The 14,610-nt window shown below is 40.1% G+C and overlaps 1 protein-coding gene across 1 annotated transcript in view; it reads right to left on the reverse strand.

Annotated features, from left to right (window-relative positions):
• Positions 1-5,900: 5,900 nt before the first annotated feature.
• LOC110985118 (uncharacterized) overlaps positions 5,901-14,610 on the reverse strand; it is a 32,200-nt gene continuing 23,490 nt past the window's right edge. The window contains exon 5 of the mRNA XM_022245895.2: positions 5,901-7,554. Coding sequence (XP_022101587.1) covers positions 7,480-7,554 — 75 coding nt within the window. The 3' untranslated portion in view covers positions 5,901-7,479. The remainder of the gene's footprint in view (positions 7,555-14,610) is intronic.

The following is a 14,610-nucleotide window of genomic DNA, read 5'->3' on the forward strand; positions in this document are numbered from 1 at the left end:
CTCAAAACTCGGCACACCGTAACAGACCTCGGTGTGCCGACGGGCGTTACATAGAGCATTTTCCCTGCGGCCTTATCAAGCTTCAAGCATCATTGGCCCCTACGCTCCACTACTGCCCTCGGGAGCGTAGCTGAGTTTGCCATTTGCCTGGCCGCTCGGGCAACTCAAAGCTCGGCACACCGTAACAGACCTCGATGCTGCCGTAGCTCCAGTGAGCGAGTCTCACCCTACGGGCCTCTTCGAGCATCGAGCAACGTGTCTGGCCCGCCTCCGCTCCTCCATGTTCGGCGCGCGTGCGAGTACGCCCTTTACGCAGGCAGCTCGGCTCCACGGTGTTGGTTCGCCGTTACCTGCATGGGTTTTCTGGTGAGCACGTCTGATGCTCACCTACGGTGGGAGCGCGTTCGAGTCGTCCCTTGCGCGACGTCAACGAATAGGGACGGGTCCCGGCGCATTACAGTGGTGATCTACCGTGCAGCGTTGACCTTGCACGTGGTCGCTGCCAGGTCCTCAGCGCTTGTACTGGCCGTGGAACTTAAACTCCCCACCATCAAGTTTGACCAGACGTGGCCCGCTCGACTTGGTGGGTTGCTTCTCGCCTAGTGTTCCCTTATCCTATTAGGTTGGTAGGCTTTCGGCAGTAGCTTCTCTACCAACCACTGTGACTAAAAAGACGGCGGTTCCGGCCCGTTCCTGTTCCGATTTAGATCTGTTAGCATCCGGGACCGGGCTCCGCTCTGACCTATCTGGCCCGTTCTTCACGAGGGGACGCCGGGCTCTTAGGGCTACTCCGACGTTGGGGCTTTCGGCCTCCCCCTATTGCAGCCAGGTCGGGTTTGACTGGGCGTGGCCTGCTTGACTGTGTGGGTTGCTTGTTGGCAAGTGTTTCCTTACCCTTTGTGGTAGGTTGTTTTCTGGCAACGACTTCTCACCCAACCACTATGACAAAAACAACAACAAAAACAACGTGATCGATACGAAGAGGTATACTCGGTAGGGTTTTGTCTGATATTTTCAAATTTATACTTGCGTTCGTCAGAAAATAATTTGGAATATTGAAGTGGGCTTTTATGTCCACTGTTCCGCTAGTCCTGATCGCAGGCAGATCGGAGTTAAATTTGTCCCCGTCAGGCAGGACCCACATTGGTGACAAATACTTTTATTTCTCACGGACGCTCTAGTGAGATTAAGCTTTTTCTCTCTTCGGCCGGATGCATGCGCTCAGCTTTTAATTCCACATGCATGTGGTAAAACAGCTGGAGTCCTCAATAAAGGAACGTCTACGGTAATCTATGTATAAGACCAACACTCTTTTTTCCATTTTCTAGAAATGCTGTACCGACATTCGGATGTGCTGGCGCTGTTTACTGTCGCTAGGCGCGATTTCCACCCGACTCAACTAGTCTTCCAGCAATGACTCTTGTTCAATAAAGATAGTTAAACCTTCTTCATATATCTGGGCAACATGGAGTTTTCTCCAGTCTCCCACCTTTTCACAGCTATCGTAGTATCCTACCTTCCTTTACGGCTTGACAGCATTTTTCCCTGTTGTCCAGCCCTCACTGTAGTCACACTTGGGGTAAAAAAAAATGGATAATTCATGGTATTTTCTTGTCTATCCACACCTACACATAAGACTTTACTCAGGACGGGTGTGGTGGACTTGTGAAAGGGTTGATTTAATTCCACCCATCTCTAGACAGGAGAAACCTGTGCTAACTTACTGGTGGTCGTGAAGGATTTGGAGGAGATACCATGGAACAGTTCTGGTCCTCCTTCCCTCTCCGATTTTTTACGCACTGATCAAGTCCTGCTCTGCCTTCTCAATCTTCACCAGCAGGGCTTGGGATATAGACCAGAGGGGACTTCGACACTGCCCCCATCCCCTTGGGTCTGACGCTAATGGTTACATTGCTTTGCAGTTGCCTTCAATGCCCAAATTTCTAGGCACTATCTACGGTAGCAAGGTTCTAGAAGACATTTATTCAGTCAGATGAATACCTTTGTCTGTTCATTCGGCTACCCTCTCGCAGTCATGGTTGCCCCTCGTTTGGCCAGGGTCTTCATTGGATTCCTACCTTTGTCGATACAGGTAATTGTTTCATGTGTATGGGTTCCTGTCACAGCAACTTGACCCCTGTTAGGTTCAATCCAACTTCGTTGGGATGTTGTTTTACTTCCTACTCCAATTCCCTCATCTGGGCTTTTTATCCCACGTGCATATCTTCGGCCCGAGAACATATCCTTAAAACCTGATACCTCTCGCCGTCAAGACACACTTTATTAGCAGTTGAAACTGACAATGGGCCCTCAACTGCTGGCCTCTGCTGGCACTTCCTGATCTTCATGGGGCATTCCAGTTCCCCGAACTTTCAAATTTAGGCACAGGAGTACGTGGGTTAGCACATTGTCACTTCATCCGCCTCCTTAGCCTCCTGAAAGTTGGGTGTATGCATGTTCCGATGAGCCCTAGGCTTTGGAATTAACCTGAAGGTAACTCACGTCTCGAAGCCAATAACTCTTTTACAGACGTCTGCTCCAACGGAAGGATTCACGCAACAGAACTGACATATCGCTGAGCCAGTCCCTTGGTACCTGACCGTCTGCATATTGCTGGCTTAGCCTTGACATGAAACATCTAGGTGCTGTTATTCTGCTCAAGACTCCCAGCGATTCTTTCAGAATTTGCCAGAGAAAACATCTGCTATTCAGACCATCAGACCTTCCTAACCCTGAGAATTATTTTAGCAAGATTCCTAGGGTAACAATTATACAGGAGTACACAGTTCTTCGTTTTCGTGACATGACGAACAGTGTGAATTCCAATGTGTGCAGTAACCGATTATCTTCTATGCGACTAAGTACTGCCAATTACATGTACCTACTGTTTGTTGCCTCAGCTGCCTACGTGCTTCCCAAATTAACTTCTATCCCTTAGACAACACAGACTCTAGGTATTTATTTATTTATTATTTATTTACCCTGGGGAAACCTCTCAGTTACTGCTGTTTTCCAGAGACGCCCAGCATATATACATTGATTAACATTCCTAAGAATAACACTAACATTGACACATTCATAGAAAAATAAAAAAATACTATAGATGTATACCAAATGGTAAATTTAAACTTACTGGTAAAACAATGGCCCAAAATAAAACAAAAAATAAAAATAAACACCTGGCCCCATACACCTAATTATTTGTTATTAAAAAACCAGGCTTCTGTACATGTTTTTAACACAACATAGTATTTGGTAAAGGACGTTTAAGTGTTACATGGAAGGCACTGAGGGTATACGCTCCACGGACTACAAATCTACGTTGACCCGATCTGGTTTTACTAAATGGTATAACAAGATTACCATGGGAACTAGACTTAGTATTTCGCACACAAGCATTCATAATGGGAGTTAAACAATTGCACAGCTGAGGTGGAAGTTTCGAACTTAAACTTTTGTATACAAGTGTACTCAAATGAAAAGTGCGTCTGTCGTCCAAAACAGACCAACCAAGTGTTGATCAAGGTCAGTGGACGATCTTCGAGGGAGTTCCAGAATGACTCGCCCAGCACTACTCTGAAGTTGGTCAAGTTTGCCAAGGGACGTTTTGGATAATTCATCCAATTCATCCCAGACAACATCGCAAAAATCAAATTGGAGAAGAATCAGAGTTTTATAAAGCAAGTTTAAAATGTGCCGAGGGATAACATTCCTGACTCTCCGGAGAAGCCTCACACGTTTGTCAATTTTATTCACCAAATTATCAATGTGAATATTCCAGGTTTGAGGTGAATCCAACCAAATACCTAAATATTTGAAGTAATGTTATCGATTGGTATACCATCAATCGTCACCTGCAAGTCACATTCTTTACGACTAAGCTTACCTATGTAAGCCTACCATCAACATACATTTAGTTTTATTGATGTTTAAAGTTAATAGGTTCGCCTTAAACCATTTAGAAATTTCAGCCATATCCTTATTGATGGCTCCGTTGATCTCTTCCACAGTCCTGGCAACGAGTAAGAATAGCCGTATCATCGGCATATAAAAATACCACAGAATCTGGGGAAACAACATTGACAATATCGTTATGGTGCAAGGTAAAAACAAGCGGTCCTAATGTGGATCCCTGTGGTACTCCATACTCAACTCGAGTTGCCGTGGAATAGTTGTCAACTATTTTGGTCACCTGCTGTCTGTCATTGAAATATTAGCATAGCCAGTCGAGTTCCCGACCATGCACTCCAGTTCTAAACGGTTTATTAATGAGACGGCTGTGGTGGACAGCATCAAAGGCTTTTTTTAAATAAAAAAAATACACCACTATAGTACCCGGAATTCATTCATCAAAAAGGTACTCAGTCACATTTAAGAGATAAGTTTGGGTGGAATGCAATGGCCCAAGTCCCGACTGGTTGCTTGTAAGAATATGCCAACGGTTTGGCAAGCTGCCCACATCCAGCTTTAAGCAGCCTTGGGCTAACTTGACCATCAAGCCCAGTAGCCTTGGTAGAATCCAGGCTGCTATAAGTAACTTGCATACTTCAAAAGGAATCACAGCCACAAACCGGAATGGCTTCCCCACTTCCTGGCAAACATTTCAGTATACAGCCGCCCTTTGTTGCTCCCAATAGCTGCTTCATTCCTGGATAGCGGTCTGTTGATGATATCTTCCACACATACTCCCGTTGGGGGATAGTCCCACGGCGCTTTTTTTATCTTCGTCATAGGAAAGCTACAATTCAAGGCCCTGTTCATTCTCCCCGTACAAATCGTGGGCCAGGAAACAAAGCTGAGAGGTAAAGCCGTAAACAGCATCTGTTCCAAATGGCTGGTTTTCACATACTTCAGACCTTGCCACCCTATCATGATCCACGACGCTAGGCTTTATATGTACTTGCACAATGTCGACATCTTCCGATAGAGTATGTTGGCAGTTATCTACATGACTAAATGTTATTTAATGCTACGACCATTTACCTCAGGCTACCTCTACCACGGGAAACGAGTTTTGCCGAGACATACCAATAATACCCTCTTCGCCGAGACCACAAGAACAAGTACTAAGTCTACTTTCAGCTACACTCCGCATCTTTGGGTGTCCTCCTTTCATGGCCCTACACACTATTTAGTTTGGTATGTTGACTGGCCTTCTGGCCCAGATGACCCATGTAGATGACACATTTTTGTCCTTGATGTCCAGGCCGTTTCATCAGTAGGGGCCTATTTCAAAGGGTTTCCTGTGACAAGAGATTTGTTGAGAGCCTTTTCTGTGCACAAATCAAGTGCACCATTGCGATTCAGTGCCTTGGATGGCATCATAATTTATAATATGCAAATATACATTAGCATTAAAAACCAAAACAGCTCAAAAAAGGGTTAAAATTGCCAAAAAAATCAAATAATGTTAATAACCTATTTGCGAGTTAAATGTGAATAAAATCTGGAACACTTTATCTGATTGCTTATAAACGTAACAATTTGAATTCCTCAGCCTAAAGGCACTGTTATACCTCGTGATTCAGGGAGAGCTTTTGCATAGCGACCACCATCTCTGGAATGGACTGTTCCTTTGTGCTCCTCTTATCCATTGAGAACAGTGTACATGTATTGTTCCAAGGCGTATCACGAGGTATAACAACAGTGTTTTCAGTCTGGAGAATTCAAATTGTTATGTTAACGTGAATTTAAAGAACTTAGGTTTATTGAAACCAAGACGTGCAATTTCAAGGGTTTTCCTCAATATTTCTATTTCATGGTCCCTTTAATGGTAATTTCCCACTCTACCCGCCAGCACAAATTTGTCACAGCATCCACTCAGATTCGACAAACATAACAATGAATCTCGACGATTACCAGTTACATTGTCCTGAACACGATAAACCGTTAACAATTCCTTCAAGGGTAAGAAAGCTATGAACTATTTATTCATTCTCAAACAAAATCCAGTTACAAATGGATTCCGAATATTGTATGTGACTGAAGTTAAGGAGAGTTGTTTAAAAAGAGGTATTTTTTAAACGTGACAAAGGTATCAAGTTTATGTATATTACCCGGTGTCTATCTTATAATAAAGTTTGAGTTTTGTATCGCATAAACGGTCCTTTAAAACACGTGAATTTGAGTTTTTATACAGAAAATATATTACTCATAACGACCATTACGAATCCATCATTTTAAAATAAATGAAAATGTAGCACAAGTGACTTTGAACAATACAAACGCGGCAGCACCTAATTTTTAAGATTTTAATTCAATGAGCAGTAACACGTCACGAGAACTAAACTTGAACCTCTATGTACACAGACTAACTATAGCCATGGATGGACTTGGCTGCAAACGGCGATACCAAACTGAAACCCAGTGTATTCCTCACGTGCAACTTCTTTAACCACTGGCCTTTTACCACATATGCAACTAAAACCCTGTTTACAATTTATAGATAGAAACGATTTAACAAGAAGGTTGGAATATTTCAGTATTAAATTGTTTTTTGTTCTCTGCACCAAGTGCAGCCAATATTCAGACACGTCTTTTTCGTTCTTTCTAGTTGCGACCAGCATAAATTCTTTCAAAACAAAGATTAAGTTAGAAATACCCAGGTCACTGATTTCCTCTGGACCTTCATGATATCCATCTTAATGGGGAATCTGTGTTCATTTTTATTAAGATGAATTCTTGACTTTGAAAATATTTACAAAAAGGACTTAAAACACTGAAAAATTCAATCAATGAAAATCATCTGCATACAAATTATACAAATTTTTGATATAAAATTTAAAAACACTGACTTCATCACATTATTTTTAAATAGGATTTTGAAAATGGTGCTCAGAATTTTACAAGTCTAATTCCGGGTTAATAAAAATAACTGCCTTGGACAAAAGACCAGTGGTTGTTGGCCACACTACTTTATGATGGATACCGATATATGAATTGCTGAAATAAAGATCGATGTGAGATTTGGAGCGAGGGCAAAATATTTTTCACAATGGTCTTACTTGTATGAAACTACATACATATAAATTACCCAAGGAGTATAAAACATGCAAATTCATATTTTTGGCTATTTCCCCCTTATTTGTCTTTTTAACCTTATCAACATGCATACATTTGTGCACATGTAAATGTATTCTGTATTTTAGGGCAAAATTTGGTTTCACCAAATGCTAGCCAAGGAAGTCACAAAATTATGTGGTCCATACAAATTATGAAATGTAAACAGAACTATGCACTTAATTTATGCGTACAACTCTGGAAATGAATGCAAGTAAACAGCAAACAACTGCTAAAGAAATCTACATGCTTAAAGTTACCATCTACAAGTATAGGTTACATCCACAAACAATGAACCAGAATTATTCCAAATAAAGTGTGTTCTTTTTTCTACAGACCCATCCTTATATTGATTAGTCTCAACAATAAGGCTGAAGCAGGACTGGTGGTCTACTTCTGTCAAGGTGTTGGGGCTTCATCTTAGGCATCCTCTGCAGCATCTTTTTTGGCAACATCTCCATTAGTCTTCTGTCTCTTCAGGAATTCTTGGCCCTCCTTGAAAAAAAATCAGAGATGCCGTAACAAGGAGTATCCTTCTAAAAGGAAAATGCTATTGGTAGAACACCAGGTGTAGCCTTAACCAAACCTAGGGGGTCAAACTGGAACTCATTTGATAGTGAAAGCTCATTTGATAATGAAAGCTATTTAGAAGTTTATTAGAAACGTTGCCAAACTGATGTATTTACCTGTTGTGCTTACAATAAATCCACTCTCCACTTCGACATCCCTACTGCAAAACCACTCAAACACATTGCAAAAACTCTTGACACTACACAAAGCTTGTACTTCAAGTAATCTTACTCTATTTCCACGTGCATGATAAAAAAAGGACATACAAAAAATCATATTATGTATTATGATAATAAACAAGCATGGAGTCCCTACAAACTGTACTTAATTTAAAACAGACATAACAAATACCCACACACAAATAGCACACAGACATATACATCCACGAATTAACAAAAGTAATGACTACAAACATTTGAAAGAAAGTATCCCATGAATTTCACAGCTCGGTACCTTTTCATTACATTTTGAAGATGCACATTTAAAAATGATGTTCTTCCTTTGCACAGTGATTTAAAACCCTACCTGACCCAGATAATAGTGAATACAGTTAAACTGTTTTCACTAACATAAATTAAAACAAATTAGCAAGTCTTTGTTGCTTCTTGTTTTGGCTGCACAAGATTGTTTTTACAACAGAGGCATTGGAGAAAGTACATTATGGGTGCACCAACACAACTAGACCAGAACTACATGTATGTCCACCGAGCTCATTAATAAAAGTTACGCACTCAAAATATTCTATATTAGAGAGCTCTCTAAATCAGAAAGATTGAAATTAGGGACAAGACGTTTTAGAGTGAAAATCACTCTGAATTTGGACTGAAAAAGGCTGAAAATGGCCCCTTCCAATGGAAGCTCAAGTGAAACTTCAATCTTCTGGAGTGAAGAAATTTCACTCCAATTCGTCCTTAATTTCAATGGGAGGGATTGAATTTTCACTCGAATAGAGCAAATTTTCACTCTTTGGAATTTAGAGAGAGTCCCAAGAGCCATGGAATTGGGGAATTGAGGAAATATGGTACTGAACCTCTGGCCTGGACTCAGGGCTTCCAATTCTGAGCAAATTGGATGCAATCAGGTCTAAACGTGGCACTATTCAGCTGTTTTTGCAGAGGGATGCAGTTTCAAAATGGCTATTTTTCAGGCAATGAAATTTCCTTCATTCTCGGGTGGTCTGCTCTGGGTGAGAACATCTCAAAAAGTCATCAGTCAACCCACAAAAATTGAAAGGGAAATGAAAGAGGACATGTCAAACATCATTTTTCTGTCCAGCCTGGACACCTGAGAGTTGTATTGTTCGAATTATTTTGAAATATAAGGATTTACCATTGGTGTCTATGGGAATTTATTTGTAGGGGTAGGCCTACAACCTTATTAGATGCATTTTGTTCTCCATGAATGACAGCACTTTCTATTGACAATAATTCACATTTCTGGAAAGATAGATCTAGTCTGGCAGCCAGACCCAACTATTCTCATCGAATTAAGGGTCCGTTATCACCCAATGTCCACGTGACCAAAACTTGTCCCATCCACATTTGGATAGCATCGTTAATGTTTGGGTTTTTCCTGACATGTCAGAATGCAAATAATATATTTTAACATATTTTTCTTTTGTTTGTTGCCTACAATGTTGCTCCCTTCCTACACATTTTTTTTTAGTTTCTTGTTTTCAAAGTGACTATCAACATTATCAGCCTGTATTTACTTCTAAAGTTAGGCTCCACTCCAAAGCATATTCCTAAGCTTGACAAGCGTGTGATTTAGGTTAGAAGTGCACTCTCATTGGCTGATGAGGAAGCATTCAATGGGCATCTCTTTTGTTCACCCTCATGGAGACACCACAGTAATGTCACCGGATCAGTCTATAGTCGACATATCTCAACAAATTGAGGGTGCTGTTCATTGTTTCTCATTAACAATGTTAATTCCTGGCTGAGGATGGCTTACAAAGTTGATTTTTTTTTGGCACAATGATGAAATGTGCGACTTTCTCACTGGCTTATTTTGTAGCCAATAAATCATTTAACCAATTTATGAATAAAGCAGGCAATCTCTGCCTTGGCCATTTATGGCTGATTGTAAAATGCATCATCAAACATACATGTATCTTGATGTGTATTTCTCTTTAGGTATGTCTACATAATTTATTGTAAATATCAACGCAAATTTCTGCACTCTAAAATTTTTTCAGACCAAAATTTATATCAGTTGAAGGAGTGTCAAACAAGCTAAGAAATGATGCATAGTTTTCTCTGTAAAGAGATGATTTTGTTTTCCAAAAACAGATTTTTATTGTTTACAACTTTCCAAGTGTTATTTAATTTTCCAACTGTCTACCCTTCTTCAACGAACAGCATAGGTACACCGTATGTGCTGTACATGTACTTCAGTGAAATATCCAGTGACTTTGTTTACGGGGGAGGGGGGGCTGAACGTTGAACGAAAAAAAAAAACATGATTCTTGTCATCAACCGATTTTAAAAATGACTTTAAGAACCTAACCTAGCCTTACTCTCCAGGCTGGGTCAATATAAAAGTCATCAACTGTCAAAAAATCATCAGTGAGGGTAACATATAAATCAGCCGAAATATGATGGGAACACTTCCAGCGGGGTATTTCAAATCGCTCTACAAAGTGCAGTCTGTGCAGTGCTGTACAGAGAAAATTAAAATCAGGAGCCACTGGCTCCTATACTCCTAGAAAAAAGTTAGGCCCTAGGTTGATTTTTGTACATTGTGCACACACATTTTCAAAATACACAAGTTACATGTACAAAACCTGACAAAACAAACAGATACAGAACATTATTCTGTCAGTTATCAGGACAGACAAGGCTTTGCATTTTGTGATTGTGGAATAGATAAAAAATGGCAACCAATTATATGAAAAACCAGCTGAAAGAAAAGACAAGGCATATATGTTTTTTTACTTTTGAGTATTTTGTACCTAGAACCGGACCGGACCAAGGGAAGCTTTAAACCTTTTGGTTTCAAACTTACATTTGGGACTGAAAAAAGTTGATTGCACTGGAATTGTGGAGTGTATAGACTGCTAGTGCATCTAATGAATGTATGCAAGATACATTATCTCAGTTCTCCAATCACACTCTACACAGCGTGCGACCACAAACCAGTCAACTCAGGTACATAGTACCTGTACGTGCGTGTATATACATGTACCTTCATGCAAGCTACGTTGCAGTTGAACGTGGGCTCATGCTACGCACATAGTAAGAAGGAGAAAAAAATGCATGATCATAGAGCTGGTGACACATTTGTGATCGTTTGTGAAATATGACTGACAAGGTGGGCGACTAATCGTGGTCACCATTGGCGATAAGAATTCAACATGTGGTCGCATAATCATCATTTTATGGCACAAATGCACCTGTTTTGGTCGCACCGTACAGCACTGGGTCTGTGCAGTAATTGAAGCTGAGCAAGACATGCTACTGCCAGCCTTAGCCACAATGAACGGTCGCAGGTACAGTCCTTAACACCCATCTTGCAGGGTCTCGATTCAAGTTTTTTGTAGGCCTACAAATAATCAAAATTCATCACCAATCAGATATGAAATAGTGCAAAGTGTATTTTTAAATTGGTCTTGTACTGGTCTCGGCTGAAAATTCCGAGAACAAGAGGTGCGGGATCAAAACCAAGACCAATAATCCAAGACCAGCATGTTCAAGACCAAGACCGCGTTCAAACTGGTCTCGAGACCAAGACCAGTCTTGATGAACTACAATGCTGGTATCATACTGTGGTACATGGCATTTATGAACTTTTTAATGTTATTTCTGAGCAAATGCAGAAACCTGAATTCAGAAAAAAATAAAGTGCAAGAGCAACTTAACAAAACTGGACTGAATAGGCCTGGATGTATTTCTAAAAATGGTTACTGGTATGTGTATCACTTTAAGTTCCATCTCCCTTGTTTCATTACGCAATGCACACTAGTTTATTTCGGTAGGGCTTATCGCACCACAGGTATGGTGCTTTGCAAGGCTTCTTCAATTTCCGAACATGATGAATGAACTTGGAGATAACTATTCCTCCAGATTTTATTTCGACTCATTCCCATTGCCATGAGTTTTTAATGCCTTTGTTGATCTCCTTATCTGTCCCTCTCCTTTCCGATGAATAACATCTTTCATGTCTTTGCAACATGACACGATAATTCAAGTTGTATTGGTAATGTTAAAAAACTTGATCACGTACACACTGATGATGCTGAACCACACACAAAAATACTCTTCATATAGTGAATGTCACTTGTCTGTTAGCAACATTACCAAATTTTTGTCCATAAAATAACCAATGAAAATTGTTGTTTAACATGTATCTCCAAATACCAGCCTGGTTTTGGGTCTGTATGGGACTGGCTGCACCATGTGTGTAAAGCTGTTTGCACATGCTACAATGCATGAAATGCACTATACATGTACATGCAGGATATGTCTACACATACTACCATGGAGGATTAAAACACAACAGTTTATGATGAAAGAACGTGACACAGGAAGGTAAAATACATGTTGTAAGGAAAACACATTTTGAAATTTTCAATACAGAACATTTCAATAAGATTTGATATTTCAACGTCAAAACATGTTTCTGAAGAATAGATGTCGGAAAGTGTAGTGTAGTCCAAACTGAGGATGTCAATTTTCTATTGTCGGAGGTAAAGTAAAACCTTAAAATCTTAAAATTATTACAGTCTGAAAATCACAATAACAGTCAGAATTCTGCCCAAAGTCTGAGGAATTTCGTCCCTGGTTATGCTATATGGCTGGCAATGGACCTGCCTGATGCTACACATGTATGTGTGGAGTCCATTCAGATGTCTGACCTGGCCCAGCTACAGCTATGGTCAGCAGCAGCAGAAGTTTTGTGGTAGATTAAAGTGGTTGCACATGACCACAGTCACAGTTTGTCCGATAACTGCATTGTGGAAGCAGCTGCCGTAATCCACAGAATAGCCCCGATACAAGTTTCTTTACATTTCACAGGACAGCGCAACTGATCTGGACAAGTATACCGACACCGTGGTAGGGGAAAAAAACTTCTGCGACGAACTGTGTCTGCCAGCAAAGACTGTTACTCAATATCCGAATTCCAAGCCATGGTTTAAAACAGTATTCACGGCTGGACCCGGCTGCCTTTAAAAAGGCGAAGTATGACTTGGAAAGGAGCATTAGTGCTGCTAAACATAAACACTGTCTGCGTTTAGAGAACAATTTGAACAGCACCAGTACTCGGGATCTTTGGACAGGCGTTTACACTACCACTAATTACAAGAAAAGTGCGGCAATCATTGATACCAATGATATTGCATTGCCTGATCGCCTGAAAGAGTTCTACGCTCACTTTTACCATAACATTCCCGAGATTGGGTCACCGCTGAAGAGACAGCTGACATTACAGATCAGGAGCCGTCATTCACAATATGGCCTGAAGATGTTGTGCAGGTCCTTTCAGGCCTGAATGCTCAGAAAGCTGCAGGGCCAGACCAGATCACACTCCACCTTTTACGCAGCTGTATGCATCAAACTTGCCGATATTCTTGCCAACATCTTTAACTGGTCACTCAGCATAGCTAAACTACCCCAGTCTTTCAAGAATTCGATCATCGTTCCAGTGCCAAAAAAAAAAGAAATTGATTAGTTCATTGAATGACTATAGGCCTGTAGCACTGACGTCACAGATTGCAAAGTGTTTTGAACGCTTAGTAATGAATTTTATGAAGTCACTATTGCCAACAGATTTAGATCAATGTCAATTTGCATATCGGAAAAATCAATATGTTGAAGATGCCGTGAATTACTGTTTGTATTTTGAAGCATCTGGAACCTGGGAGACCAACTTTGTCAAAATATGCTCGTATTTTATTTACTGATTATTCATCAGCTTTTAATACCATAATGCCATCAAAGCTTTATCACAAGCTGATTGATCTTAATTTACCGGGATATTTAAGTAAGTGGGTTCTAGAATTCTTACTGAAACATAGACAGATTATCAGAATTGGTTCAAGGTTTTTGAAACCAATTGTTGTGAGTACTGGAACCCCACAGGGTTGTGGTCTTTTATTGTACAGTTTATTTACACATGATTGCAAAGTGGAGGATCCATCTAGTGTGATTGCAAAATTTGCTGACGATACTACCCTGACTCATTTAATTTGTAATGAATCCACATCAAGTATAATCTCTTGCAAAATGCTCTGAATTGAATAATCTTGTCTTGAATGTTGACAAAACTAAGGAAGTGATCATTGACTTTCACAGAAATAAAGGTCCAATTGAACCAATTGTCATTAACGGAAGGAATGTGGAAATTGTAGATTGTTTTAAATTTCTCAGCAGTTCATAATGAAAATCCTGTCTTGGTCAACTCAAGTATCTGAAAATTTGAAAAGGGGCCAACAGCATTTGTATTTTTTATGTAGACCAAATCCTTTGGAGTGAGCAGACATATTTTGCTTAATTTTGATAGATGCGTAATTGAATCTTGCCTGACCAGCTCTATTATTGTCTGATTCAATTGTGAAATTGATAGATTGGCTTGGGTGGTTAAAAATGCATCACACATAATAGGATTAAGTTGGATGACATGAAATCGATTTATGATAGGAGAATGACGAAACGTGTTCAAAATATTGTTAATGACACGCATCATCCAGTAAATGAGTTCTTCCATGTGATGCTTTCAGGAAGGAGGATGAGATGAATGGGTGCAAAACCAACCGTTTCAAAAATAGTTTATGCCATTAGCCGTGCAGGTTTTTACAAAGGGAATTTTTAATCATAAATTGATTATGAATAATTGATTTTAGAAACACCATTATTTTCCTGGGGTTTTTATTGATGGGATTTCATGAAATGAGTATGTGTATAGCAATTGTAAAGTTTGTTTTAATCTCTGTGGTAATTAGTTTAATTAGTTTAATTGTATGGTATTTTTAATGGGGTTATT

This window comes from Acanthaster planci, linkage group LG16 (assembly GCF_054643075.1).
Source record: "Acanthaster planci isolate LZ-2023a linkage group LG16, COTS_SCS, whole genome shotgun sequence".
Taxonomy (NCBI): Eukaryota; Metazoa; Echinodermata; class Asteroidea; order Valvatida; family Acanthasteridae; genus Acanthaster; species Acanthaster planci.